At 53.9% G+C, this 27,691-nt stretch overlaps 2 protein-coding genes across 2 annotated transcripts in view; one reads left to right on the top strand and one right to left on the bottom strand.

Moving 5' to 3' along the window:
• Positions 1-2,775: 2,775 nt before the first annotated feature.
• On the top strand, positions 2,776-11,735 carry ASIP (agouti signaling protein). The gene is made up of 3 exons (XM_064167577.1): positions 2,776-2,956; positions 8,812-8,873; positions 11,559-11,735. Exons 1-3 carry the CDS (start codon positions 2,776-2,778, stop codon positions 11,733-11,735), a joined length of 420 nt encoding a protein of 139 aa, XP_064023647.1.
• Positions 11,736-25,501: 13,766 nt separating this feature from the next.
• The window catches only part of AHCY (adenosylhomocysteinase), a 36,714-nt gene continuing 34,524 nt past the window's right edge, over positions 25,502-27,691 (bottom strand). Inside the window, exon 10 of the mRNA XM_064167623.1 lies at positions 25,502-26,460. Within this exon, the coding sequence (XP_064023693.1) occupies positions 26,329-26,460 (132 nt within the window). The 3' untranslated portion in view covers positions 25,502-26,328. The remainder of the gene's footprint in view (positions 26,461-27,691) is intronic.

Below are 27,691 nucleotides of genomic sequence, written 5' to 3'. Positions count from 1 at the left end.
TTTGCCACAGCTGCAGCACATTGTCACTCCTGGACAGCCAGGACCTCCCCTTCTATGGCTTGAGATTCAGAAGCAATTGACTTCAGAAATGTTTTAATTCTCAAGCTCAAGTCCAGCTGGCAGCTGGCACTAGCAGTGTCCCTCAGGGATCAGTGCTGGGCCCCATCCTCTTTAACATCTTCACAGATGATCTGGATGAGGGCATGGAGTCAGTCATCAGCAAGTGTGCAGGTGACACCAAGCTGGGGGCAGATGTGGCTGGGTTGGAGGGCAGAAGGGCTCTGCAGCAGGACCTTGACCACCTGGACAGATGGGCAGAGGCCAAGGGGATGGCTTCAATAGCTGCAAGTGCAGGGTGCTGCACTTTGGCCACAGCAACCCCATGCAGAGATACAGGCTGGGGTCGGAGTGGCTGAGAGCAGCCAAACAGAGAGGGATCTGGGGGTGCTGATTGATACCTGCCTGAACATGAGCCAGCAGTGTGCCCAGGTGGCCAAGAGAGCCAGTGGCATCCTGGCCTGCATCAGGAATGGTGTGGCCAGCAGGAGCAGGGAGGTCATTCTGCCCCTGTACTCTGCACTGGTTAGACCACACCTTGAGTGCTGTGTTCAGTTCTGGGCCCCCAGTTTAGGAGGGACATTGAGATGCTTGAGCGTGTCCAGAGAAGGGCAACGAGGCTGGGGAGAGGCCTTGAGCACAGCCCTACGAGGAGAGGCTGAGGGAGCTGGGATTGGTTAGCCTGGAGAAGAGGAGGCTCAGGGGAGACCTTATTGCTGTCTGCAACTACCTGAGGGGAGGTTGTGGCCAGGAGGAGGTTGCTCTCTTCTCTCAGGTGGCCAGCACCAGAACAAGAGGACACAGCCTCAGGCTGTGCCAGGGGAGATTTAGGCTGGAGGTGAGGAGAAAGTTCTTCCCTGAGAGAGTCATTGGACACTGGAATGGGCTGCCCGGGGAGGTGGTGGAGTCGCCGTCCCTGGAGCTGTTCAAGGCAGGACTGGACGTGGCACTTGGTGCCATGGTCTGGCCTTGAGCTCTGTGCTAAAGGGTTGGACTTGATGCTCTGTGAGGTCTCTTCCAGCCTTGGTGATACTGTGATACTGTGAAGTGTTTGAACTCAGCCTCTGCACTGTTGCATCTCAACCAGTTTCACTGCTTCATTCCTCAGGATTATCCATCTGGAAGTATTCAGGCATTGGAATGTGCTGCCCAGGGAGGTGGTGGAGTCACCAACCCTGGAAGTGTTTAAGAATCGTTTGGATGTGGTGCTTGGGGCTATGGTTTAGGGTGAGCCTTGTAGAGCAGGGTCAGTGGTTGGGCTTGGAGATTCTGAGGGGCTTTGCCAACCTGCCTGTTTCTGTGATTCTGTGGTGATGAGGACAAAGTAGGGCAACAAGGGAAGAGGGAAAAGAACTAAATCCCTGAAAGGGAAGAGCAATTTGTCTGAGGAAAGCTCTGTGTCAAAAGCAGCAGGGCACAGGGGATCACTAAAAATGAAACAGAAGGCAGAACATCTCTCTTAGGACCAAGAAAATCTTCAGAGGGTTGGAACATTTCTGTGAAGACAGACGGAGAGAGTTGGGGTTGGCCAGCCTGGAGAAGGCTCCAGGGAGCAGCTTTTTGGGACTAAAAGGGACTAAGAAGAAAGATGAGAAGAGTTTTTAGCAGGGCCTGTTGGCACAGGATGAGGGGTGATGGTTTGAAACTGATAGAAAGAGATTTAGGCTAGACAGAGGGAAGGGATTTCATCCACTGAATCTGTTGAAACACTTGGCCCAGGTTCCCCAGGGGGCTGGGAGATGTCCCATGCCTGGAACCATTCCACCTCAGGTTGATTGAGGCTCTGAGCCACCTGCTCTAGTTGCAGAGGTCCCTGCTGGCTGCAGGGAGGTTGGACTGGATGACTCTGAAAGGTCCTTTCCAACCCGACCCATTCTATGAGCCTAAGATTCTAAGGCAGTCAGAAGGGTAGGGGCTGAGTTAGAACCACAGAATCAAGCAGGTTGGAAGAGAGCTCCAAGCTCATCCACTCCAACCCAGCCCTAGCCAGTCAACCAGACCATGGCACTAAGTGCCCCAGCCAGGCTTGGCTTCAACACCTCCAGGTCACACAGGAACACATCCTCCAAAGCTGATCCAGTCCAACCCCCCTGCCAGAGCAGCATCTCCTGTACCAGGTCTCACAAGAGAGCATCCATGCGGCTCTTGAGTACCTCCAGAGAGTGAGACTCCACAACCCCTCCGGGCAGCCTGCTCCAGGGCTTCAGCACCCTCAGAGTAAAAGCTTTTTGTTGTGTTGAGATGGAATTCCCTGAGATTGAGTTTACAACTGGGTATCACTGCCAAGAGCCTGGCTCCATCCTCCTGGCAGCCACCCTTCTGCTATTTGTAGGCATGGATAAGGTCCCCTCTCAGCCTTCTCTTCTCCAGACTAAACAGCCCCAGGGCTCTCAGCCTTTCCTCATCAGACAGATGTTCCAGCCCCTTCATCATCCTCACAGCTCTCCATCAAACTCTCTTCTGGAGTTGCCTGTCCCTCTTGAACTGGAGATGCCATAACTGTACACAGCACTCCAGATGTGGGCTAACTCAGGATGAGTAGGGAGAGAGGATTGCTCCTGGCCATGATCTTCTCCTCTGCACACTCTTCAGGAGTCCCCTGAAACCAGAGACTTGTCAAAAGTAGCTTGCTAATGCTGCACAACACAGCAGAGAACCCTTGCTGAGCTGTGTCCTTGCTTCTTCCCCACAAACAGGTGTTGAGCAGCTTTGGTTTTCATGCCAATGGAATTTTCCCTCCCCAGGATGGAAAGTAAGAACCTCCTCCTAAGCCTGCTGCTGTGCTGCAGCCTGCTCCGAGCTGCCCACTCGCACATGGTGATCGAGGAGAAGACAGAGTGCAACCCTGCAAAGGGCAGCAGAGTGAATCTCTCAGACCTCCCACCCATCTCCATCGTAGGTCAGTAAAGCCTGGCAGCGGCTGCCTGGTGAGCCAGGCGGGCAGCAGACACAGCTGGCTGCTGGGCAGGACCTGTTGGCACTGCGGTGCCACACTGCTGCTCCATGCCAGTGCCTCGGCAGAAGGCAGGCTGCAGGCACAGCACAGCCACAGCACCTGGGAAGGGCAATGTGGGAAACCACATTTTGGGGGAGGGGGGAGAATCAATACAGGTGTCCAGTTCTGGGCTCCTCCATTGCAGAGAGCTGTTGAGGTGCTGGAAGGTGTTTGGAGAAGGGCAGCAAGGCTGGGGAGGGGCCTGGAGCACAGCCCTGTGAGGAGAGGCTGAGGGAGCTGGGGGGGTGCAGCCTGCAGCAGAGGAGTCTCAGGGCAGAGCTCATTGCTGCCTGCAGCTGCCTGCAGGGAGGCTGTAGCCAGGTGGGGTTGGGCTCTGCTGCCAGGCAGCCAGCCCCAGAAGAAGGGGACACAGCCTGGAGCTGTGCCAGGGCAGGTTCAGGCTGGATGTTAGGAAGAAGTTCTTCACAGCAAGAGTGACTGGCATTGGAATGGGCTGCCCAGGGAGGTGGTGGAGTCCCCATCCCTGGAGGCATTTAAAAGAGGCTGGGTGAGGCACTTGGTGCAGGGGTACAGTTAATTAGAAGGGTTAGGTGCTAGGTGGGACTGGATGATCCTAGAAGTCTTTTCCAAGCTGGTTAATCCCATGACTCTGAAAGCAGGCAGCTTCTGTTTGCTCCACCAGTTTGACTTCAAGCACCACAGTGCTGTAAGTCTTTTGGTTTCCAAGAGAAGAAGGTTTCAATGCAGATGGCATGAACCTTCCTGCCCAGGCCTGGGGCAAACAGAAGCAGTGACCAGAGCTCTTTTTTTTGTTTAAGCTTCTCCCTTTGTGGCAGTTCTCTGAGGTAGTGACAATGGCAAGACACTGGCCCAGGCTGCCCAGGGTGTTGGCAGAAGCCCCATGTCTGGAACCATTCCAAGCCAGGGTGCTTGGGGCTCTGAGCAACCTGCTCTGGCTGCAGATGTCCCTGCTGACTGCAGGGGGTTGGACCTTGAAAGGTCACAGGATCACAGGATGTTAGGTGTTGGAAGAGAGCTCTGCAGATCTTCAGGTCCAACCATCCTGCTAGAGCAGGTCACACAGAACACATCCAAACAGGCTTGGAAAGGCTCCAGAGGAGACTCCACAGCCTCTCTGGGCAGCCTGTGCCAGGGCTCCGGGACCCTTCCAGCCAAGAAGTTCTTCCTTGTGTTGAAGTGGAACTTGGAGGTCCCTCCCAACCCAAATCAGTTTGGGATTCTGTGGCTCTGTACTATCATAACCACACTTAACCTGTCTGCCAAGCAACCTTTAAGCAAGGGAATTACACAGCACTGCAAGGGAGAGCCAGAGGTCACCCATTTATCCCAGGCAGGGCCAGATGTGTCCCTTCCCCACCTCTCTGGCCCTGCCTGGTGATCATCTGTAGCATAAAGGAAGCCCCTTGGTAGGACACTGCTTGACTCTTTCCTTCACACAACTTTTCTTCCTAGTGTCTGCCCCAACCCTTTCAGTGTCACTTGAGCCTTTTTTTTTTCCCTTCAAGAAACTTCCAGGTGCTTTGGGCTGCTGAGCTGCAGAGCATCCCTCAGAGCTGTGTCCCAGTGGCAATAGTTCAAAGAAATAACATTTAGATCCTTTCTCTCCTCTCAACAGGCTCAAAGCAGGTTGGTTCCTCACCTTCTTTCCTGTATTTTGTCTGCAGTCTTGCTCAGGACATTGAGGTGGAACAGTTGCCCCACAGCAGCATTTCCAGTGACATCTAAACCACTGAGGGCTGAGTTGAGGAGGGACAGGAATCTACACAAGAGAGTCCAAGGGAGGGCTACGAAGATGCTGAAGGGGCTGGAGCAGTGCCCTGAGAGGAGAGGCTGAGGGATCTGGGGCTGTTTGGTCTGGGGATGAGAAGACTTAGAGGGGATCTGATCAGTGTTTATAAACATCTGAGGGCTGGGGGGCAATAGAGAGAGGACAAACTCTGCTCACCTGTGCCCTGGCATAGAACAAGAGGCAATGGATGGAAACTGCAGCACAGGAGGTTGCAGCTCAACATGAGGAAGAACTTCTTGGCTGGAAGGGTCCCAGAGCCCTGGCACAGGCTGCCCAGAGAGGTTGTGGAGTCTCCTTCTCTGGAGCCTTCCCAGCCCTGTCTGGATGTGTTCTGTGTGCCCTGTGCTGGATTCTCTGCTCCTGCTCTGGCAGGGGCTGGACTGGCAGATCTCCAGAGGTCCCTTCCAACCTCTAACATCCTGGGATCTGGGATCCTGTCAGTTAACTTAGGGTTGTTTTACTGCAGGTTTATTAAAGCCTGTGCTGTCCTGCAGCCTCCTGGGCTATAACACTTGGTGGCCCTCTGGTCCTAGGTGCCTGCAGTCTTGCACTTCTGCCTATATTTATTTATCCCAACTGAAAGCAGAGCTATAAAATCCCTTCCCTTCAGCTGATTTCTCCAGCTGTGTCCATGCCTTACCCATGGCAGTCAGGCTGTGCCATGCCATATTGATCAGAGCACCTCTGCTACAAAGACAGGCTGGCAGAGCTGGGGTTATTCAACCTGAGGCAAGAGAAGGTTCCAGGCTTTTTTTTGAACACCTCCAGGCACAGCCACTCCACCACCTCCCTGGGCAGCCCATTCCAGTGCCAACCACTCTCTCTGACAACAACTTCCTCCTAACAGCCAGCCTAGACCTCCCCTGGCACAGCTTCAGGCTGTGTCCCCTTCTTCTGCTGCTGGCTGCTTGAGAGAAGAGCCCAACCCCAGCTGGCTACAGCCTCCCTGCAGGCAGCTGCAGGCAGCAATGAGCTCTGCCCTGAGCCTCCTCTGCTGCAGGCTGCACCCCCCCAGCTCCCTCAGCCTCTCCTCATAGGGCTGTGCTCCAGGCCCCTCCCCAGCCTTGCTGCCCTTCTCCAAACACCTTCCAGCACCTCAACATCTCTCTGCAATGGAGGAGCCCAGAACTGGACACAGCACTGCAGGGGTGGCCTGAGCAGTGCTGAGCACAGGGGCAGGATAACCTCCCTTGTTTAGCTGCAAGGATGCTGTATAAGCTGGCAGAAGTTGCTGTCAGCTTGGTTTAAACATTCCAGAGAGAGCTTCCCTCCTATCTCAGTGACACCTTCTGCTACCAAGTCCTGTTCCTTTGGCTTGGCCACACAGAGCAGAGAAGAAGGCACTCTCTGGTGTCACAGCTCAGTGTTTAACTGCTGCTCTAGCCACACTTGAGCAATAAAACTCATTTGCAATTAGCTGTTTGCACTCCTGTCAACCAGCCACACTGCTGCTGGCATCAAAAGATGATCTGCCTGGCTCAAATTCAGTGCAATCTGAGGCTGGAATTAAATTGCCTCTTAAAAGGTAAGCAGAGGATTGGCTCCCACCAGCTAGCAACACCTGCAGTCAGCTAATCAATAGATGCTGCTTGTAGTACTTGCAATCATAGTTGGGCCACCAGGAGTTAGCAGGCAGCAGCATCTCAGGAGCCTGTGCAGGAGTTAGCAGGCAGCAGCAGCCTCTCAGGAGCCTGTGCAGGGGTCAGCAGGCAGCAGCAGCATCTCAGGAACCTGTGCAGGAGTTAGCAGGCAGCAGCAGCCTCTCAGGAGCCTGTGCAGGAGTTAGCAGGCAGCAGCAGCATCTCAGGAGGCTGTGCAGGAGTCAGCAGGCAGCAGCAGCATCTCAGGAACCTGTGCAGGAGTTAGTAGGCAGCAGCATCTCAGGAGCCTGTGCAGGAGTTAGCAGGCAGCAGCAGCATCTCAGGAGCCTGTGCAGGAGTCAGCAGGCAGCAGCAGCATCTCAGGAGCTTGTGCAGGAGTTAGCAGGCAGCAGCAGCATCTCAGGAGCCTGTGCAGGAGTCAGCAGGCAGCAGCAGCATCTCAGGAGCTTGTGCAGGAGTTAGCAGGCAGCAGCAGCATCTCAGGAGCTTGTGCAGGAGTTAGCAGGCAGCAGCAGCATCTCAGGAGCTTGTGCAGGAGTTAGCAGGCAGCAGCAGCAGCTCACAAGCCTGTGTAGGAGTTAGCAGGCAGCAGCAGCAGCTCACAAGCCTGTGCAGGAGTTAGCAGGCAGCAGCAGCAGCTCAGGAGGCTGTGCAGGAGTTAGCAGGCAGCAGCAGCAGCTCAGGAGGCTGTGCAGGAGTTAGCAGGCAGCAGCAGCATCTCAGGAGCTTGTGCAGGAGTTAGCAGGCAGCAGCAGCATCTCAGGAGCTTGTGCAGGAGTTAGCAGGCAGCAGCAGCATCTCAGGAGCCTGTGCAGGAGTTAGCAGGCAGCAGCAGCAGCTCACAAGCCTGTGTAGGAGTTAGCAGGCAGCAGCAGCAGCTCACAAGCCTGTGCAGGAGTTAGCAGGCAGCAGCAGCAGCTCAGGAGGCTGTGCAGGAGTTAGCAGGCAGCAGCAGCAGCTCAGGAGGCTGTGCAGGAGTTAGCAGGCAGCAGCAGCATCTCAGGAGCCTGTGCAGGAGTTAGCAGGCAGCAGCAGCAGCTCACAAGCCTGTGCAGGAGTCAGCAGGCAGCAGCAGCATCTCAGGAGGCTGTGCAGGAGTTAGCAGGCAGCAGCAGCATCTCAGGAGCCTGTGCAGGAGTTAGCAGGCAGCAGCAGCAGCTCACAAGCCTGTGCTTACATTTTCCCACAGAGGAGGCTGGTAAGGAGCTGCCTGGTTGGGCAGCTGCTGAAAACGCAGTGGGGAGGGCATGAGGAATGTGAGAGCAGCTGGGGGGAAATGAGTGTTTTACTGAACCCAGAGGAGCTGTGGAAGAGACAATGACAGAACTCTTCTGTCTGAAACCACACATCTCTCTTTCCCTCTGGTCTGACCACTCTGCAGCATTTTCTTCTTCATCAAGTTCCCTGGGTTGATTAAAGCACTCACACACACCCCCAGCATCTGCATCTCAGTTCAATGACATCAGCAAAGGTGACCACTTGCCCCTGGGAAGGAAGAATCGACTGCAGCAGCACAGGCTGGGGGGTGATCTGCTGGAGAGCAGCCCTGTGGGAGTGCTGGTGGGCAACAAGTTCTGCCTGGGCAACAAAAAGCCCTGGGGGGCAAGAAAGGCAGTGGGGTCCTGGAGAGCATTCAGAAGAGTGTGGCCAGCAGGGCTAGGGAGGTTCTCCTGCCCCTCTGTTCTGCCCTGCTGAGGCCCCACCTGGAATAGTGCATCCAGTTCTGGGCTCCCCAGTTCAGGAGGGACAGGGATCTGCTGGAGAGAGCCCAAGGGAGGGCTGCAAGGATGCTGCAGGGGCTGGAGCAGTGCTGAGAGCCCTGGGGCTATTTGGTCTGTTGAAGAAAAGACATAGAGAGGATCTAATCAATGCTATAAACATCTGAGGGCTGAGGGACAAGAGGGAGGGAGCAGCCTCTGCTCACCTGTGCCCTGGCATAGGACAAGGGGCAATAGGTATAAACTGCAGCACAGGAGGTTCCACCTCAGCATGAGGGAGAACTTCTTGGCTGGAAGGATCCCAGAGCCCTGGCACAGGCTGCCCAGAGAGGTTGTGGAGTCTCCTTCTCTGGAGCCTTTCCAGCCCTGTCTGGATGTGTTCCTGTGTGCCCTGTGCTGGATTCTCTGTTGCTGCTCTGACAGGGGCTGGACTTGAAGATCTGTGAAGGTCTCTTCCAACTCCTGACATCCTGAGATCCTGAGAACCTCCCCTGTGGGCACAGGCTACAAGAGTTGGAGCTGTTCAGCCTGGAGAAAAGAATGCTCCAGGGAGACCTTAAAGCTCCCTTCCAGTAACTGAAGTGGGCTAGAGGAGGGCTGGGGAGGGACTTTTGCCAAGGGCTGGGAGTGAAATGGATTTAATTTGATGTTGTGCTCTTCTCTTTGAAGATTTAACTAAAAGATCCCAGAAGGTCAGCAGGAAAGAGGCAGAGAACAGGAAGTCTTCCAAGGTAGGTGGCTGCTCAGAAAACATTGCTGCATTGGAGTGGTTTGTGACTCCTGTCCCTTCCCTCAGTGCCAATATTTACAGCTACAGACAGACAGAGACGAGGTAAAGGTGATACAGAGACACAACAGCCCTCCCAGAAACCACAGCCCACAGCAGGGGCTCCCCAACCACCCTTCCACCTCCTTCCCACCCCTCTACCTTATCCCAGAGTCTGCCTTATGTGCAAGGTGAGTTTGGAGGTTCACTGGGGGGGGGTTAGAAGCAGAAGGATTAGTTGAGTTACACAGATCCAAGCAGAGCAGCAGAAGCCCAGGGAGAAAACACAGACACCGAACTCCCCCAGGCAGACACTGCCTTATCCATGTTTGTATCTCAGCAAGCCTATGAGTGAAGCAGACATCACCCATGGTTTCCTTTTCACAGCCTATCATCTAATTTCTCTCATTAAAGTATTCCAGTTAGCCTCCAAGCAGCACACTCCCTGCAGTGATTGAAGAGACAGGGAACAGCTTGATGCCAGCTAAGTTCCCTTTATTGTACTTCAGCACTCAGTTGTATACCTTAACACATGAGCTAGAAAGGTCATGCCAAATGCTAATTAGTCATTAAGACAGACCTCAGTACAGACCTCATCAAGACAGACCTGGTACCTTAGCAACTAGATAAGCAGAGGCTTAAGGAAACCACAGGTTCCTGCTTTACGTTGTTTTGTCTGCTGCAACATCCTCTAAGGGCATTTCAGCCCTCTGTTAACTCAGTACTTCTCCCCTTGATGCATCCTGAACCCCAGGCTTATGTTCCAGTATGCCAAGTTCAAGCAGCTGTACAGCACCAAAAGTCCTACCATTCCCAACACTCCCTTATCTCAGAATCCCCCTTACTTGCAGGGACAGATGCGAGAGGTCGGCAAGAGGTGAGAGGGAAAAGGATTAGATGGAGTCAGAGATGGCAGGAGCCAGAGACTGGCCTAGACAGAGTTCCTGTTTTCCTATCCTTAAGCAAAGCCAGGGGGGGTCATGTAGCCCTCACTATGGTTTTCTTTACACAGCCTAAGCTCTCTCATTAAATTCACAGCATCACAGTATCAGAGTATCACAGCGTCACAGTATCACAGCATCACAGTATCACAGCATCACAGTATCACAGTGTCACAGCATCACAGTATCACAGCATCACAGCATCACAGCATCACAGTATCACAGCATCACAGTATCAGAGTATCACAGTATCAGAGTATCACAGTATCACAGCATCACAGTATCACAGTATCACAGCATCACAGTATCAGAGTATCACAGTATCAGAGTATCAGAGTATCACAGCATCACAGTATCACAGCATCACAGTGTCACAGTATCACAGTATCACAGCATCACAGCATCACAGCGTCACAGTATCACAGCACCACAGTATCACAGCGTCACAGCATCACAGTATCACAGTATCAGAGTATCACAGCGTCACAGCATCACAGCATCACAGTATCACAGCATCACAGTATCACAGTATCACAGCATCACAGTATCACAGTATCACAGCATCACAGCATCACAGTATCACAGCATCACAGTATCACAGCATCACAGCATCACAGCATCACAGCATCACAGCATCACAGTATCACAGTATCACAGCGTCACAGTATCACAGCATCACAGCATCACAGCATCACAGTATCACAGCATCACAGTATCACACCATCACAGTATCACAGTATCACAGCATCACAGTATCACAGCATCACAGTATCACAGCATCACAGTATCACAGCGTCACAGTATCACAGCACCACAGTATCACAGCATCACAGCATCACAGTATCACAGTATCACAGCATCACAGTATCACAGCATCACAGTATCACAGCATCACAGTATCACAGTATCACAGCGTCACAGCATCACAGCATCACAGTATCACAGCATCACAGTATCACAGCGTCACAGTATCACAGCATCACAGCGTCACAGTATCACAGCGTCACAGTATCACAGCATCACAGTATCACAGCATCACAGTATCACAGCATCACAGTATCACAGCATCACAGCATCACAGTATCACAGCGTCACAGTATCACAGCATCACAGTATCACAGCATCACAGTATCACAGCATCACAGTATCACAGCATCACAGCATCACAGTATCACAGTATCACAGCATCACAGTATCACAGCGTCACAGCATCACAGTATCACAGTATCACCAAGGTTGGAAGAGACCTCACAGATCATCAAGTCCAACCCTTTACCACAAAGCTCAAGGCCAGACCATGGCACCAAGTGCCACGTCCAATCCTGCCTTGAACAGCTCCAGGGACGGCGACTCCACCACCTCCCCGGGCAGCCCATTCCAGTGCCCAATGACTCTCTCAGGGAAGAACTTTCTCCTCACCTCCAGCCTAAATTTCCCCTGGCACAGCTTGAGGCTGTGTCCTCTCGTTCTGGTGCTGGCCACCTGAGAGAAGAGAGCAACCTCCTCCTGGCCACAACCTCCCCTCAGGTAGTTGTAGACAGCAATAAGGTCCCCCCCTGAGCCTCCTCCTCTCCAGGCTAACCAATCCCAGCTCCCTCACCCTCAAACCAGCACAACTTCCCTCGCACCTCCCTCCTGACCCAGCCTCATTTTTCACCTGGAGATGAATTTTCATGGCTTTTTCTTCCCCCCCCCCCCCCTCCTTCTAGAGAAATGCTCAGCTGAGGACACCTCCAAAGCCAAGGCCCACCCCAGCTGCTGACTGTGTGCCAAACTTCAAAACCTGCAAACCACACTTGAATTCCTGCTGTAACTACTGTGCTCTGTGCAAGTGCCGCATTTTCCAGACCATCTGTCAGTGCCTGATGTTAAACCCGAAGTGCTAAGCCACCGCTGGGAACACAATAAGGCTTCTGTCTTTCATTAGCTTCTCAAGTGTGTATTTCCAATTGCTGCAGGCGTATTGCAATCAAAGGAGAGGGCTCTGAAGCTGCCAGCTTGGATTTGCCCCTTTCAAAATTGAATGGGTGATCATAGAATGGTAGAATCAGGCAGGGATGGAAGGGACCACAAGGGTCAGCCACTTCCAACCCCCCTGCCGTGTGGAGCCTCACACTACAGCAGGCTGCCAGGAGCCTCATCCAGCCTGACCTTAAACACCTCCAGGGATGAGGCTTTCGTCACCTCCCTGGGCAACCCATTCCAGGCTCTCATCACCGTCATGGTGAAGAATTTCTTCCTAACATCCAGTCTGAATCTACCCATTTATCATAGAATCATGGAATCAAGCAGCTTGGAAGAGAGCTCCAAGCTCAGACAGCCCAGCCTAGCACCCAGCCCTGCCCAACCAACCACACCATGGCACTAAGTGCCCCAGCCAGGCTTGGCTGCAACACCTCCAGCCACAGCCACTCCACCACCTCCCTGGGCAGCCCATTCCAATGTCAGTCACTCTGCCAAGAACTTCCTTCTAACTTTGCTCCATTCCCCCCTGTCCTGTCACTCCCTGACAGCCTAAAAAGTTCCTCCCCAGCTTTCTTGTAGCCTCCTTCTAATATTGAAGGGCCAGAATAAGGTCAGCTCAGAGCTTTCTCCTCTCCAGACTGCACAGCCCCAACTCCTTCAGCCTCTCTTCACAGCAGAGCAGCTCCAGCCCTCTGAGCATCCTCGTGGCCCTTCTCTGGACACCTTCCAGCACCTCCATAGCCCTCTTGTAACAGTGGCTCCAGAACTGGCTGCAGTACTCCAGGTGGGGTCTCAGCAGTGCAGAGTAGATGCTTTCTTCTCGTGGGGTCAGCACTATCACAGTAGGGTGTTCCAGGGAGCAACCATGGAGACTGACATTGGGTGAGTGCTCTGAACTAAACTGAGCTGTGCTTTTAAGAAGGTTCCTGTGGGTCTGGGCATTTCTGGTTTGGCTGAAGGTCAGGTTTGCTTCTTCTTGAACGGGCCTATTAACCACAGTTAATTAACCAGCACCACCAAGCCCTCACGAACAGCTCACAAACAGCTACAGTAACCCAGGAGTGGTTCACCTGGAGGAGGACCAAAGCCTGGGAGAGCACAGCACCAGCCTCCTGCACAGCCAAAAGATCCTGCTGTGAACCCTCCAGGGTTAAATCCCTTTTCACACAGCCATCAAAGAGCAGGGTGAGAATTTACACAGGTTCTGCTCCCTAGAAAGAGTGATCCAAACCAAGAAGGCAGTTTTTTGACCACCCCCTGCTGAACACCAGCCCATCCAGCTCCAGGGCACTTAGCCACTCCACCAGTAACCAGCATCTCCAGGCTGGCTAATGTACATGGACAGCTGAACCTGTGTCTGTGCCTCAGGACTTGCAGACTCAGACTCTTCTTCCCCAGCCACAGCCATAGGAATAGAGCCTCAGTCCTTCTCCTCCTGCTGCCAAGGACACAGTGCATGTGCAGCCCAAAAGCAGCAACGCTTGGAGGAAGAAAGGCAAGATCAGCAAAGAAGGGATGTGTATCCCAGAGGCACATCTTGAAGGACACCACCACAAGCAATCAGTCTCTTTCTTTGCCTGTTCCACTGTGGACACCTCCAGCACCTACCCAAGCGCAGACTGAGGTGACAGCCTCCATGTGCTGCACACAGCCAGCAGCCACGGGGGGGAAATACAGACCTGAATGCTGTGTCAGCCCTTAGAGGCTCAGAAACGGCTCTGAAGGTGTGGATGAAGCTCAAGGCAGCAGCAAACAGGAATCCAGAAGACATCTTTGCCTTGTTCTTGAAGCTCTTTGCTGTGATCTTGACTTACCAAAGGGGCAGAGGAGGAAACCTCTTCTTGGTCAAAGCGCAGGAGAGATGTGGCAGGAGAGCAAGGAGGGAGTAAACTCAGAAGCTATCCCCAGCATTGATGACTTCATCTGCCAGACTCCAGCTCTTTGTACTTCCCCTGGTCTGAGTCCACAGCATTCCTCTGCCCAACTCCTCCATGCTCCTTTTGCCCTCAGTGAGGATTCTCCCTGTGTCCCGCTGCCATTGCCTGTCACCACAGGAGCCATTTCCACTCTCAGGGCTAAATCCACACCTTCCATGTCCACTCCACCTGCCTGCCAGTGTCTCTACCAAGGCTTTCACAGCCAGATGTTGTTTTTTCCCTAACCATAAGTTTTCTAGTGGCTCTGTGCAGGTTTAATTGAGGGGGAATTTCTTGACTGGTTTATTTCTAAGGGCTACAAAAACCTTCAAGGCAGGCAAAGACGATACAGATGACACTCTAAAGGGGACAAAGGCTTTTGTCTTCCAACAGCCAGTCCCAAAACCTCTCAAAAGGGAGGGCAGATGTTGACAGAAAGGTTTGTTCGTCTTAAAGATGTATGTAAATGACAGAGAGGAATCTCAGAGAGAGCTCAAATGATAACAGGAGGTCATTGTGCCTCCTGCCCTTTGTACAACAGATCAGCTGTGACATATGAAGCTTGGATCCCTTTAAATGCACCCAAGTCTGCCTTTGATATCCTGGCTCAGGGATCTGTAACCCATTCAGCTGTGATAAGAAGAGGATGGGAAGGAAGAATGATACATTACAGTGGGCTTAAGAAACAGTTTGGACTCATCTTGCACTAGATAAAAGGCAGCCTGAAGAGCCCTGGACAGGAGAGGCTGCTGCAAGTGTGGCCTTACCAGTGGTGAGCAGAGGGCAAGGATCATCTCTCTGATCTGCTGCAATGTTCCTCCTAGTGCAGCCCAGGACACCATTTGCCACCTTTGCCACACTGCTGGCTCATGTTCAGCTTAGAATCACAGAATCAAGCAGGTTGGAAGAGAGCTCCAAGCTCAGCCAGCCCAGCCTAGCACCCAGCCCTGCCCAACCAACCACACCATGGCACTAAGTGCCCCAGCCAGGCTTGGCTGCAACACCTCCAGCCACAGCCACTCCACCACCTCCCTGGGCAGCCCATTCCAATGCCAATCACTCTCTCTGCCAGCAGCTTCCTAACAACATCCAGCCTAGACCTGCCCTGGCACAGCTTCAGGCTGTGTCCCCTTCTTCTGCTGCTGTCTGCCTGGCAGCAGAGCCCAACCCCACCTGGCTACAGCCTCCCTGCAGGCAGCTGCAGGCAGCAATGAGCTCTGCCCTGAGCCTCCTCTGCTGCAGGCTGCACCCCCCCAGCTCCCTCAGCCTCTCCTCACAGGGCTGTGCTCCAGGCCCCTCCCCAGCCTTGCTGCCCTTCTCCAAACACCTTCCAGCATCTCAACATCTCTCTTGAATGGAGGAGCCCAGCACTGGACACAGCACTCCAGGTGTGGCCTGAGCAGTGCTGAGCACAGTCACTTGGTTTTCAACAGGAGCCCAAGGTCCTCTCCTGCAAAGCTGCTTCCCAGCTGGGTGGGTCCCAGCACACACTCACCTGTGGGGCTGTTCCTCCCGAGGTGCAGGACTCTCACACTCCTCAGTGAGCCACAGGAGGTTCCTGTCAGCCTGCCAAGGTCCCTCTGGGTGCCAGCACAATCCTTCCTCTGCTGTAGCCTCCACTCCTTCCAGTTTGGTATCTCCTGAAGATGTGCTGAGGCTGCAGAATCACAGAATCACTCTGCCCCATCAGCCAGACCAGGAATGAAGATGGTAAAGGGTGAGATGGCAGGCATGGAAGCCAGCATGGGGTGGCAGGAATGGAAGCCAGCATAGAGTGGTAGGAATGGAAGCCAGCATGGGGTGGTAGGAATGGAAGCCAGCATGGAGTGGTAGGCAGGGAAGCCAGAGTGGGGTAGCAGGAATGGAAGGCAATCAGCAGAGCAAAAGATGGGGCCATGCATGCAGTGAAGAAGGAAAGATCCTCTCCTGTGAGAATGGAGGGGGTTGGTTTGCTGCACACATGCACATACCTCTGAGTAGAGCTTTTCTAGGCAGTGCATGTTGGCAGATGTGACTTTATCAGTAAGCCTCTGGCTGGCTGGGTGGGTTGGGCTATTTTGGGGGTAACTGCAATTGACTGGAAAGAATTCTCTCCAAGAAGAATATCTATCAAGTACTCTGAAACTGTTATTAGCTTTAGTGACTCCTCTGGGTAAAGACCACATTGCATGAGGTTATTGATAGGCTATAGAAAGCAGTAAAAACATTTACACCCAGTGTTTGCTTCCTGTATTTAATCTGAGCAGATATTTGCACTGAGGAGTTGTTTGCAAGCCTGGCAGCTCCCCAAGGGATGCCATCATCCCCAAGGGATGCCATCATCCCCAAGGGATGCCATCACCCCCAAGGGATGCCATCATCCCCAAGGGATGCCATCATCACCAAGGGATGCCATCATCCCCAAAGGATGCCATCAAAGCCTGGATGAGGCACTTGGTGCCATGGTCTAATTGACTGTATAGGGCTGGGGGATAGGTTGGACTGGATGATCTTGGAGGTCTCTTCCAACCTGGTTGATTCTGTGATTCTATGATTCTATGGTCAGTGCAGGGAGGGCAAAACAAACCCAGGGCAAGGAGGCAGTGTTGCAGTTTTAGTCGGCACACACCAAAGTGTCTCCGCTGCAGACCTACTGGGATTGAAGCTCAGAGACAGCCCCAGCAGTGCTCCACGACAGAGTCATTTTTCTCCTACTGACTGATGGAACTCTTACCCTAATTACATGCTTAGTAGGATTAGGCAGAAATAAATCACTCTCAGCTTTGCCAACTCTTGCCTGCCTCGTGTGGATTTAAAGCAAGCACTGCACTGCCCCATCCAGACTCGCCACTTGATTGCTTATTGTCACACTCTGAGACTGCAAAATCCAAGTTCATCCCAAGGGATCAAACAAACAAACACATTTAATGGCTGTGTGAGCTCCAAATACCTCACACCTCTCCAAGTTAATTATTGGAAGGGCCTGGGGTTGACTCCCAGAAGGAAACCAAACCTCTTTGTTGTCACAGCAAAGATGCTTCTCGGAGCACCGTGGGATGTGTTGCTTGTGAGCCTGAGGTCTAGGGGTTGCTCAGGGAGTGAGTGTGGCCATTTAATCCTGTGCAAAGGCAAGGTAGGAAGGCACTGAATCAGAATGTTCTTCATCAAAGCATTCTGAGCTGAATGGAGACCATCCCATGGTCAGCAGCGACTCCAGAAACCCACCAAGGAGAGCATTCTTCATCCGGTCACATCCAGCATCCCTCCCTAACCCACAGGCACATCTGGGAGGGCTGAAGAAGACAATGGTTAAAAACTGACTCCCCTGACAGAGGAGCCTACAGGAAGGCTGGGGAGGGACTAGTGACAAGGGCTTGTAAGGACAGGATGAGGGCTAATGGGTTTGAAGTGGCAGGAGGGAGATTGAAAGTGGATGTTAGGAAAGGGTTCTTTAGAGTGAGGGTGGTGAGAGACTGGCACAGGTTGAGGGTGGTGAGACACTGGCACAGGTTGCCCAGGGAGGTTGTGGATGAAGGAGTCCAGCACAGAGCCACAAAGCTGCTGCAGGCAGTGGAGCATCTCCCTCTGAGGACAGGCTGAGGGAGCTGGGGGCAGAGCAGCCCGAGGAGTGACCCCATTCCTGGTGATAAAGGTGTGCAGGGCAGCTTTGCAGAGACTCAAAACCCACCTGAGTGCCTTTCTGTGTGATCTGGTGTAGCTGATCCTGGCAGGGGTCTGGACTGGATGAGCCTTCCAGGTCCCTTCCAGCCCCTGACACTCTGTGCTGCAGCCAGGCTCAGCTCAGGGATGCCCAGTGACAGGACAGTGGCACCAGGGGTAAGCTGGGACTGGATGAGCTTTCCAGGTCCCTTCCAGCCCCTGGCACTCTGTGCTGCAGCCAGGCTCAGCTCAGGGATGCCCAGTGACAGGACAGTGGCACCAGGGTTAAGCTGGGACTGGATGAGCTTTCCAGGTCCCTTCCAGCCCCTGACACTCTGTGCTGCAGCCAGGCTCAGCTCAGGGATGCCCAGTGACAGGACAGTGGCACCAGGGGTAAGCTGGGACTGGATGAGCCTTCCAGGTCCCTTCCAGCCCCTGACACCCTGTGCTGCAGCCAGGCTCAGCTCAGGGATGCCCAGTGACAGGACAGTGGCACCAGGGGTAAGCTGGAGCAGAGCAGCTGCCATGTGAACAGAAGGAACAGCTGCCTCACTGTGAGGGTGTGATGGTTTGGGACTTACCTGCTCCCCCCCCCACCACCACCACCACTCTTATGAAGTGACCCAGACTAGACTCAGCTGGGCTGGAGGTTGAGGACTGAAGCTTTCTATGCACAGCTTAGCACAAGATCCAAGCAGACAGTGCCAATAGTTACAGCTACAGACAGCCAGAGACAAGGTAAAGGTGATACAGAGACACAGCAGCCCTCCCAGAAACCAGAGCCCCCAGCAGGGGCTCCCAACCACCCTTCCACCTCCTTCCCACCCCTCTACCTTATCCCAGGGTTTGCCTTACATGCAAGGTGAGCTTGGAGGGTGGGCAAGGGGAGTTAGAAAGCAGATTAGTTACACAGAAGCAACCCAGGGAGACAGCCAGACCCACTCTGACCCTCCCTCTATGTCTTATCTATGTTTGTCCTCTTGTTTTCACACATCTCAGCACACCTCTGAGTGCAGCAGCCACAACCTTCTTTCCTTTCCACAGCCTAGCATCTCATTTCTCTCACTACAACATCCCAACGTGTCTCAAACTAGCACAGAGGGTGCTGGAGCCTTGGGCAGGCTGCCCAGGGAGGTTGTGGAGTGTCCTCTGGAGGCTCTGGAGGCTTTCCTTGGAGCAGGCTGCCCAGAGAGGTCATGGAGTGTCCCCTGGAGACTCTCCTTAGAGCAGGCTGCCCAGAGAGGTTATGGAGTGTCCTCTGGAGACTCTCCTTGGAGCAGGAACTGCCCAGGGAGGTTATGGAGTGTCCTCTGGAGACTCTCCTTGGAGCAGGAGCTGCCCAGGGAGGTTATGGAGTGTCCTCTGGAGACTCTCCTTGGAGCAGGCTGCCCAGAGAGGTCATGGAGTGTCCTCTGGAGACTCTCCTTGGAGCAGGAACTGCCCAGACAGGCAGCCCTGGAGCAGGCTGCCCAGAGAGGTTGCAGAGCATCCTCTGGAGACTTTCCAAACCCACCTGGACATGTTCCTGTGTGACCTGGCCTGGGGGCTCCTGCTCTGGCAGTGAGGTTGGGCTCAGTGGCCTGCAGAGGTCCCTTCCAACCCCTCACACTGTGTGATAGGAAAATCTGTTGTGTCCCTGGCCCCCAGACACTGCCCTTCACCAAAGCAGCCCTTCAGCAGCAGCACTGTAAGTGCTCAGCATCACCTTAGAGACGTCAGGAAGCCTCAGGCAAGGCTGGCAGATGTGACCTGGGACCAGCAGGAGACTGTCTCCAGCTGGAGCAGCAGCACAGGGCCAGACACACTCTAGGCTGCCTGAAAGAGCAATTCCTTCACTCTCCAAGAGTCCTTCTTAAAGATGTGGTGCCCACAAATGACTTTTGGAGGTAATAAAACTGTTTTATTGGCAGACTGCTCAGACAAAGCACAGATGGCCAACAGATGGCTGAGTCCCCCTGCCAGGAGGAGGAGGAGAAGGAGGCTTTAGACATCTCTGCAAGCTTTTTCAGTGAAAGAATGGTGGTGGTGTGGTGGTGGTGGGAAATCCTCCAGCTGCTGCATGGCACCTGCACACTTCTCTCCATCCAGGAAATTCTTTGGGATGGAATCCTGACCTGAAACGTGGGAGCCCTGAAGTGGCTGTGATGTTGTCATCACACAGCTCACAGGTGGCATTCATTGCACTCACATGAAGGCAGGAAAGGACAACGACTGAGCCCTCCCCAGGGATGCAGCCCAGGCCCCTTCCAGTATACTTTAACAACCATCCTCAGCTGCAGCCCAGTGCCAAGTGGCTCCCTCAGGGGTCAGTGCTGGCACCAGTGCTGGGCAACATCTTTCTCAGTGCCATGGGCAGAGCAATCAGTGCAGCCTCAGCAAGTCTGCAGATGGCACCAAGCTGTGTGGCACAGGTGACTTGCTGAAGGGCAGGGATCCATCCAGAGGGAGCTGGACAGGCTGCAGAGCTGTGCCCAGGCCAGCCTCATGGCATCCAACAAGGCCACGTGGAAGGTCCTGCAGCTGGGTCAGAGCAATCCCAAGCACAGCTCCAGGCTGGGTGGGGAATGGCTGAGAGCAGCCCTGAGGAACAGGCCCTGGGGGTCTGGGCTGATGCAAAGCTCCACAGGAGCCTGCAGGGTGAGTGCAGCCCAGACACAAGCCTGTGCTGGGCTGCAGCCAGAGCAGTGTGGGCACAGGGCAAGGGAGGGGATTCTGCCCCTTGGCTCTGCTCTCCTCACACCCCACCTGCACTCCTGGGGGCAGTTCTGCAGCCCCCAGCACAAGCAGCACATGGAAGTGTTGGAGCCAGTGCAGAGGAGGCCACCAAGATGCTGAGAGGGCTGCAGCAGCTCTGCTGTGAGCACAGGCTGAGAGAGTTGGGGCTGTGCAGGCTGGAGAGGAGAAGGCTTGGAGGAGACCTTGGAGTGGCCTTGCAGGAGCTGAAAGGGGGCTCCAGGAGGGCTGGGGAGGGACTATGGACAAGGGCTGGGAATGAGAGGAGGAAGAGGAGGAACGGGTTTGAAGTGGCAGAGGGGAGATTGGAACTGGATGTTAGGAAGAAGTTGTTTGCAGTGAGGGTGGTGAGACACTGGCACAGGTTGCCCAGGGAGGTTGTGGAGCACAGAAGCACCCAATGGGATCTTTGATCCCATTGGGTGCTTCTGTGCTCCACAACCTCCCTGGAGGTGTTCAGAACCAGGCTGGATGAGGCCTTGAGCAACCTGTTCCAGTGGGAGTTGTCCCTGCCTATGGCAGGGGGTTGGAACTGGCTGAGCTTTGAGCTCCCTTCCAACCTAAACCATTCTATGGAGAGAAGAACCTTCCCTGCCAAAGGAGGAGTTTGTACCCAGTTGCTAATAAAATATGCAGAGGAAGCAAGTTTTGGGCAGGAGGAAAACCAGCACCATCAAATGTTTGCTCTGAGTGGAGCTGAAGTTGATGCAGAGCAGATACCTGCTGGCTCAAAGCAGACTCTGGCTCTCAGCCTGATTGCTCCCAACATCTGCAATCCTGCAGCTCAGTTGCCTTCTAAATCCTGCTGCTCCAGCAGGGAAAGCAGAACCCAGACCTATGGAATGGGCCTGTTAAGTATCCCCTTATGGAAATGATTTCCCAGCCAAGGAAACCAAACCCAGAGTGATAGAGAAAAGGAACAGGTTTGCAGGGGAAAAAAAATGCCTCTGTACTCTGTAGATGGAACAAGAAGTCAGAAGTTCTTTATGGCCTTATTAAACATCCTAAAGAGTTCCATCCCTCTGGCATGGAATTTCAGGGAATGAGACTTGCAGAAAGGGATGTCAGTCTCCATCCAGTTCAAAAGGGTGCTGCAAAACCTTAAACCCTTTATCCCATCCTATTAACTCCTCAAAGTATTTTTATTTCCCCAGAGAACCTTTCCCTGTTGTTGTTCTTCTCCTTCCAGTCCTCTGTCTGGCTTTGCTCTTTCCAAGCTGGCTTGCACATCACAAGCTGTCATCAGGGGGCTGGCTGCTCTTGCAGCCCTGACAGCCAACGTGTCCTGGGCAGCCTCTGGAGTTCAAAGAAGGGCTACAGATGAATTTGCAGCTGGCTCTCCAGCCATGGGTTAGCAAACAGTCTCCCACAAGAAACAGTTGCTGGAAGTCAGGAGCAGCTGCCCCTCAGCCTAATGCCTGCCAGCCTCCCTAGGAGCTCCACTGAGCAAGCAGCAAGGCTGCTCCAAGGTCTTCCTGCAGCCTTCTCCAGGGTAAACAGCCCCAGCTCCCTCAGCCTGTGCCTCCCCACCCTCACTCCTTGCAGTGAAAAGCACTGTAGAAAAGGTCCAGTCTAAGTCTTACACAAATAAGATGTGGGCAGGCTGGAAAGTGTCCAGAGAAGGGCCAGGAGAGTGCTCAGAGCACAGGCAGCCCTCTGCCATGTGGGGAGAGGCTGAGAGAGCTGGGGCTGGGCAGCCTGGAGAAGAGAAGGCTCAGGGCAGACCTTAGCACCATGGACCAGGCCATGCAGGGAGGCTCCCAGCAGGATGGAGACTCCCTTAGGACAAGCAGTGCCATGGGCAGGACAAGGGCTGCTGGGGACAAGCTGCTGCTGGGGACATTCCCATTGCACTGCAGCAGGAAATGTTTCCCATCAGCACAGGCAGGCACTGGGATCACCTGCCAGGGGCAGCAGTGCAGTGCCCTGCAGTGGGCAGTTGGGAGGCTCAGCTTGGCAGGGTGCTGGGGCAGCTCCTGGCAGCTCTGCTGGCACCTGGAGAGCTTGGGGCAGCTGATCCCTGGGGTCCCTTCCAGCCTGGCACTCTATGGCTCTGTGAACCAGAGGGCTTCAAGGCTTTCCAGCAAGGCAAGCAAACACATCTGAGCACATCCATGGGAACAGATGTGTCTGTACACCACACACATGAACTCTGCAGTGAGCATCCACAGAGACAGGGCAGAACCATGAGCAGCCACCAAGCAAAGCATCACTGATACACAGCCCCTGGCTGGTGGGCAGCAGTCCAAAACACTCCAATCTTCCACAAAATACCCCCATCCCACAGCACCACACAACACATCCAGTGGGAAGAGAGCTCCAAGCTCATCCAGTCCCAGCCTCCACCCAGCACTGCAGGCTCATCACCAAACCATAGCCCTAAGCACCAGGGCCACTGCTGCTGGCACACTCCCAGGGATGGGCACTACAGCACTGCCCTGGGCAGACCACTGCAAGCTCTGAGAAGCCTTCCAGGGCACAAATAGTTCCTGAGCTCCAGCCTGAGCCTCCCCTGGGGCAGCCTGGAACCATTCCCTCTGCCTCTGGCCCTTGGCACCAAGCAGCAGAGGCTGCCCCCTGCTTACTGCCCCCTCCCTGCAGGCAGCTGCAGAGAGCAATGAGCTCTGCCCTCAGGCTGCTCTGCTCCACCTGCTCACCCCCAGCTGCTCCAGGCCCTTCCCCAGCCTGGCTGCCCTGCTCTGGGCAGGCTCCAGCCCCTCAGTGTCCTTCCTGCAGTGAGGGACAGAGCTGAACACAAGCAAAACACAAACCAAGAGGCAGGCTACTGCCACAGCACAGGGCACATGGATCTCCCAGGGGAGTATTTCTGGGTGTCAGCTGCCTCTCACACCTTGAACTTCTGTGGGGCTGCAGCTCCTTGGATATCAAGCTTCTGGGTTAAGCATCAGAAGAGAGATCAGCTGCAGTGGGCACCTGGCAAAGCTCACCTGCCCAGAGGAGAAAGTAGCTGAAAACTCCTGTAGGCAGTTGGAAGAAAATAAAAGCTCTGGGAAGCAAATCCTGGCAGACAACGACTCAGCTGGCACCTGCTGGCAGGGCAGCAGCTCCACAGCTCACAGGATGTCAGGGCTTGGAAGGGACCCAAGGAGATCATCGAGTCCAACCCCCCTGCCAGAGCAGGACCACACAATCTAGCACAGATTCCTGCTGGTTGGTGCACCAGCAACCCAGAAACCTTCGAGCCAACGTCCTGATGCAGGTGATCAAGAAGCCAATTGAGGGAGGTGCTCTGCTGTGTCTGTTACTCATAGCCCAAACAGAAGTGATCCAAGATGGAAAGGGCCCTTCCAGATCCTGTGAAGTGCAAGGTCCTTGGCTGACTCTGCACTGAAGTAGTCAAACTTGATCCAGAGCTGCACTAACAGAAGCAGAGCAAGGAGAAAGGATCCTCCTTCGTTTGGCACTTCAAGACATCTGCAGCCAGTGCCTGCTCCCCAGTAGGAGAACATCAACATACTTGAGAGCACCCAAGTACAGAGAGGGCCACCAAGATTATCAGGGACTGAAGCACAGGACACAGAGACTAAGACCTGGCTTGGTTTGAGAAGGTGAAGGGGAATTCACTGCTGCCAGACTACCTAAAGCAGGCATGCAGTGAAGATGGAGCTAGACCCAGAGGGATGAAATGAGCAGCAGGAAGCACAGCAGAGCCCAGTTCAATGTACAGGAAAAGGTTTTCATCCAGAGGGTGATCAAACCCTGGGAGATAAACCTGAGAGGGTTGTCAGCTCCTTCCCCAGACAGCTGAAACTCACTGGGGAAAGTTGATTGATCTCCAACCTGATCAAATCAGCTCTGGTATGAGGACAGGGATGGATCAGAGGCCTCCAGGTGACCCTTCCTAACCACACTAGGTTGTGAATCCATGATCCAAGGCCACCAGCAGCATCACAACCCTCTGCTTCAGGAGAACAGAACTCAGCAAGAGAAATGGGTTAGGAAACTTAACAGAGTAAGAACAGCACCACCCAGGCCTGCAATCTGTGCAGCTCAGTTTAAGTTTATAGGGCAATCCCAGGGTGGTTTGGGTTGGGAGGACAGGCTGAGGGAGTTGGGGCTGCTCAGCCTGGAGAAAAGACCCTGGGGAGACCTTAAGAGCAGCCTCCCAGTGCCTGAGAGGGGCTTCAGGAGAGCTGAGGAGGGCCTGCTCACAAGAGCTGGGAGTGACAGGATAAGGAGCAGTGGCTTGGAGCTAGCAGAGGGGAGAGAGAGACCAGAGAGCAGAAGAAATTCTTTCATGGGAGGGTAAGGAGGCACTGGAACAGATTGCCCAGGGAGGCTGTGGATGCCTCTCCCTGGAAACGTTCAAGGCCAGGTTGGATGGGACCTTGAGCTGGGGGGGAAGATGTCCCTGCCCTTGGCATCACAGCAGGGAGTTTGGAACTGGATGATTGTTAGGGTCCCTTCCACCCAAACCATCCCATGAACCTTAGCACAAGCATTGTCTTTCATCCTCAAACCTTCCACCTTCGTGCACCCAGAGAGATGCTTTGCTGTATGCTGGTGTCTGAAGAGGACACTGGCAAGAAAGCAGCTCCATGACATACAAGGACAAGTCTGTGTGGGCAGAGAGGAAGAGTACAAGACTCAGTCCTTCAAACACTTGACCTGGGAACAGCTGTCCCTCAGCTCCAGTGTAGGCTGCAGGCTGGGCCCAGCACTGGCTGCTGGCTTGAGGAAACTCCAGGTGGGAACATTCACCACCTTCAGCAGGGTCAGGCTCACACAGACGTGAACAAAGCCATGGAAGGAGCTGCTCAGGGAGGTGGAGTCACCCACCCTGGATGTGTTTAAGGGTTGTTTGGATGTGCTGCTAGGGCCAGGAGGATGCTCAGAGGGCTGCAGCAGCTCTGCTGTGAGCACAGCCTGAAAGAGTTGGGGCTGTGCAGGCTGGAGCAGAGGAGGCTCCCAGGGGACCTTCTTGGGGCCTGCCAGCATCTGAAGGGAGCTACAGAAAAGCTGGGGAGGGACTTTTTAGGATAGCAGAGAGTGGCAGGAGTGGGGGGAATGGAGCAAAGGTGGAGGTGGGGAGAGTGAGGCTGGAGGTGAGGAGGAAGTTGTTGAGCAGGAGAGTGGTGAGAGGCTGGAATGGGTTGCCCAGGGAGGTGGTTGAGGCCCCATGGCTGGAGGTGTTTAAGGCCAGGCTGGCTGAGGCTGTGTGCAGCCTGCTCTAGGGTAGGGTATCCCTGGGCATGGCAGGGGGTTGGGACTGGCTGCTCCTTGTGCTCCCTTCCAACCCTGACTGATTCTATGATATGGTTTAAGGTGAAACTTGTAGAGTAGGGCTCTAGGTTGGAGTTGGGGATCCTGAGGGGCTTTGCCAACCTGGATGATTCTCTGATGGCAACAGCCCAAGCATGCCCCTATGGGCAAAGGAATCAGGCCACAGATCTTTAATAAAAGCACTTTGAGTCAGCAAGAGGCAAGGTACAGCAGATATGACAACTCAGAAAAATCAAGTGTGCTGCTGGCATCTTCCAGAGGATTGAACAAGGTCCCTGAACCTAACCATTCCCTCAGTGGCTTCTCAGCCATTTAGAAGGCTACCAAAAAGAGTTTCTTCTTGCCTCACACCTCCTCAAGCTGCTATGGAAGCAGCACAGAAAACTCTTTGTTCTGACCAACCCCAGTGGAGCAAATCAAGGCAGAAAAAGGCTCCAGCTCTCACCTCCAAACAGGAGGTGAAGCTGATTTTCCTAGGAAGGAGACCAGCCAAGCCTTACCCTTCCCTACTGCCTCCACTTCCACCACGTGGGTGCACTTGAGCTAGGGCACCTCTGTGGGCACTGGCAGCCTTCTCATAGGAGTCATCTAACTTGAGCAGGGTATGGTAGAAGACATCTCCCTCTAGTAAATGTTCCCCATCTGACAGGTTAGCCTGTTCAAAGAGGCTGTCAGCCACTTCAGACAGGACCAGACAGCTTCACTTAGCAACCTTCTCTGCTGCTCCCCTTTATTGTGACATCAGGAGCCCACCAATGTTGCATAAGATCCATTTCACCACATTAGCCAAGCAACCAATTTAATCCCAAGAGTCAGAGTGATCCTCTTGCACTAATAAATAAGGCCCTGAAGCTCCCCTGGTACAGGGAGGGGATCTGCAGCACTGAGTATGGCAAAGGACTTGTTCTCAAGAGGCCCAGCACACACAAGGGCTTTGGGAGGCTGCATCCCTGCACTTTGGTCTTTGGGTATTGCCATCTGCTCAGTATCTGTAGTGGTCTGGCTTGAAGGGCCCATCTCTGGGTAAGCCCAGGTATTTGGCCTGCTTGTCACTCAGCTTGGTCAGCTTCACACAGAGCTTGTCCAGATGAGCAGCAGCCACAGCTTCATCCAGCTGGAAAACAGAACATCGAGACAAGAAGGTTAGAGCAGCCCCAGCAGTGCAGGAAGGCACAGGCAGCAGTGGCCCATGGGGAGGAGGCCCTCAGCTGACAAAGGAACAGTCAGACAGCCCTTTTCCTGCCAGCACACCTCACCTGCTCCAGGGCAGAGGCCTCTGCTTTGACCACAGAACTGCCTTCAGATGGCAAACCCTCCTGCTTCTGGAGGAAGCCATGAGTGAGACAGACAACTCTGTATAATCAGGACCATTTGGGGTCTCATTTATGCATTCAGACCACCCTAAAGGTCACCTTGTCCAACCCCCCTGCAGTCAGCAGGGACACCTCCAACTAGAGCAGGCTGCTTAGGGACACATCAAAACTGATCTTGAATGTCTCCAGGGACAGGACCTCAAAAACATTCCTGGGGGAACCTGTTCCAGCATCTCACCACCCTCATTGTGCAGAACCTGCTCCTGATATCCAACCTAGATCTCTCCTGCTGCAGTCTCAAACCATTGTCCCTTGTCCTGTCACCACAGGCCTTTCCAAACAGCCCTTCCCCAGGCCCCTTTCAGGTACACAGCTCTGAAGTCTCCCTGGAGCTTTCTCTTCTCCAGGCTGAGCACTCCAATTCTTTCAGACTGTCTCCCCAGGAGAGCTGCTCCAGCCCTCTGATCACCTTTGGAGCAGAGGGTAAAAAGAGACCACTGTGTCCCAGTATGACCCTGGAGAGACCACTGCCACAGGCTCCTCTAACATGCAGCTCTAAATGCACATTAGTGGGGCAGAGCTCACTCTGGAGTAACTCACCTGGACTACTGCCTGCAGTCCAAGCATGCTTATTAAACCTCACATTCAGGAAGAGGATGAAGCCTCATTTTGAGTCCACTGGACTCTAGTCTTCAAGATTATCATAGAATCATAGAATCAACCAGGTTGGAAGAGACCTCCAAGATCATCCAGTCCAACCTATCCCCCAGCCCTATCCAGTCAACCAGACCATGGCACTAAGTGTCTCAGCCAGGCTTTTCTTGAAGACCCCCAGGGACAGTGCCTCCACCACCTCCTTGGGCAGCCCATTCCAATGCCAATCACTCTCTCTGTGAAGAACTTCTTCCTAACATCCAGCCTAGACCTACCCTGGCACAACTTGAGGCTGTGTCCCCTTGTTCTATTGGTGGTTGCCTGGGAGAAGAGGCCACCCCCCATCTGGCTACAATGCCCCTTCAGGTAGTTGTAGAC

The sequence above is a fragment of the Pogoniulus pusillus genome, chromosome 29, assembly GCF_015220805.1.
Source record: "Pogoniulus pusillus isolate bPogPus1 chromosome 29, bPogPus1.pri, whole genome shotgun sequence".
In the NCBI taxonomy this organism is placed as follows: Eukaryota; Metazoa; Chordata; class Aves; order Piciformes; family Lybiidae; genus Pogoniulus; species Pogoniulus pusillus.
Note: the sequence above shows the minus strand (reverse complement) of the source record. Positions and strands in the feature narration are given on the sequence as shown.

Coding starts and splice junctions, on each gene's coding strand:
- ASIP (XM_064167577.1), top strand. CDS start 2,776: ATGCCAATGGAATTTTCCCTCCCCAGGATGGAAAGTAAGAACCTCCTC. Junction 2,957..8,811: donor CCCACCCATCTCCATCGTAG/GTCAGTAAAGCC, acceptor TTCTCTTTGAAG/ATTTAACTAAAAGATCCCAG. Junction 8,874..11,558: donor AGAACAGGAAGTCTTCCAAG/GTAGGTGGCTGC, acceptor CCCTCCTTCTAG/AGAAATGCTCAGCTGAGGAC.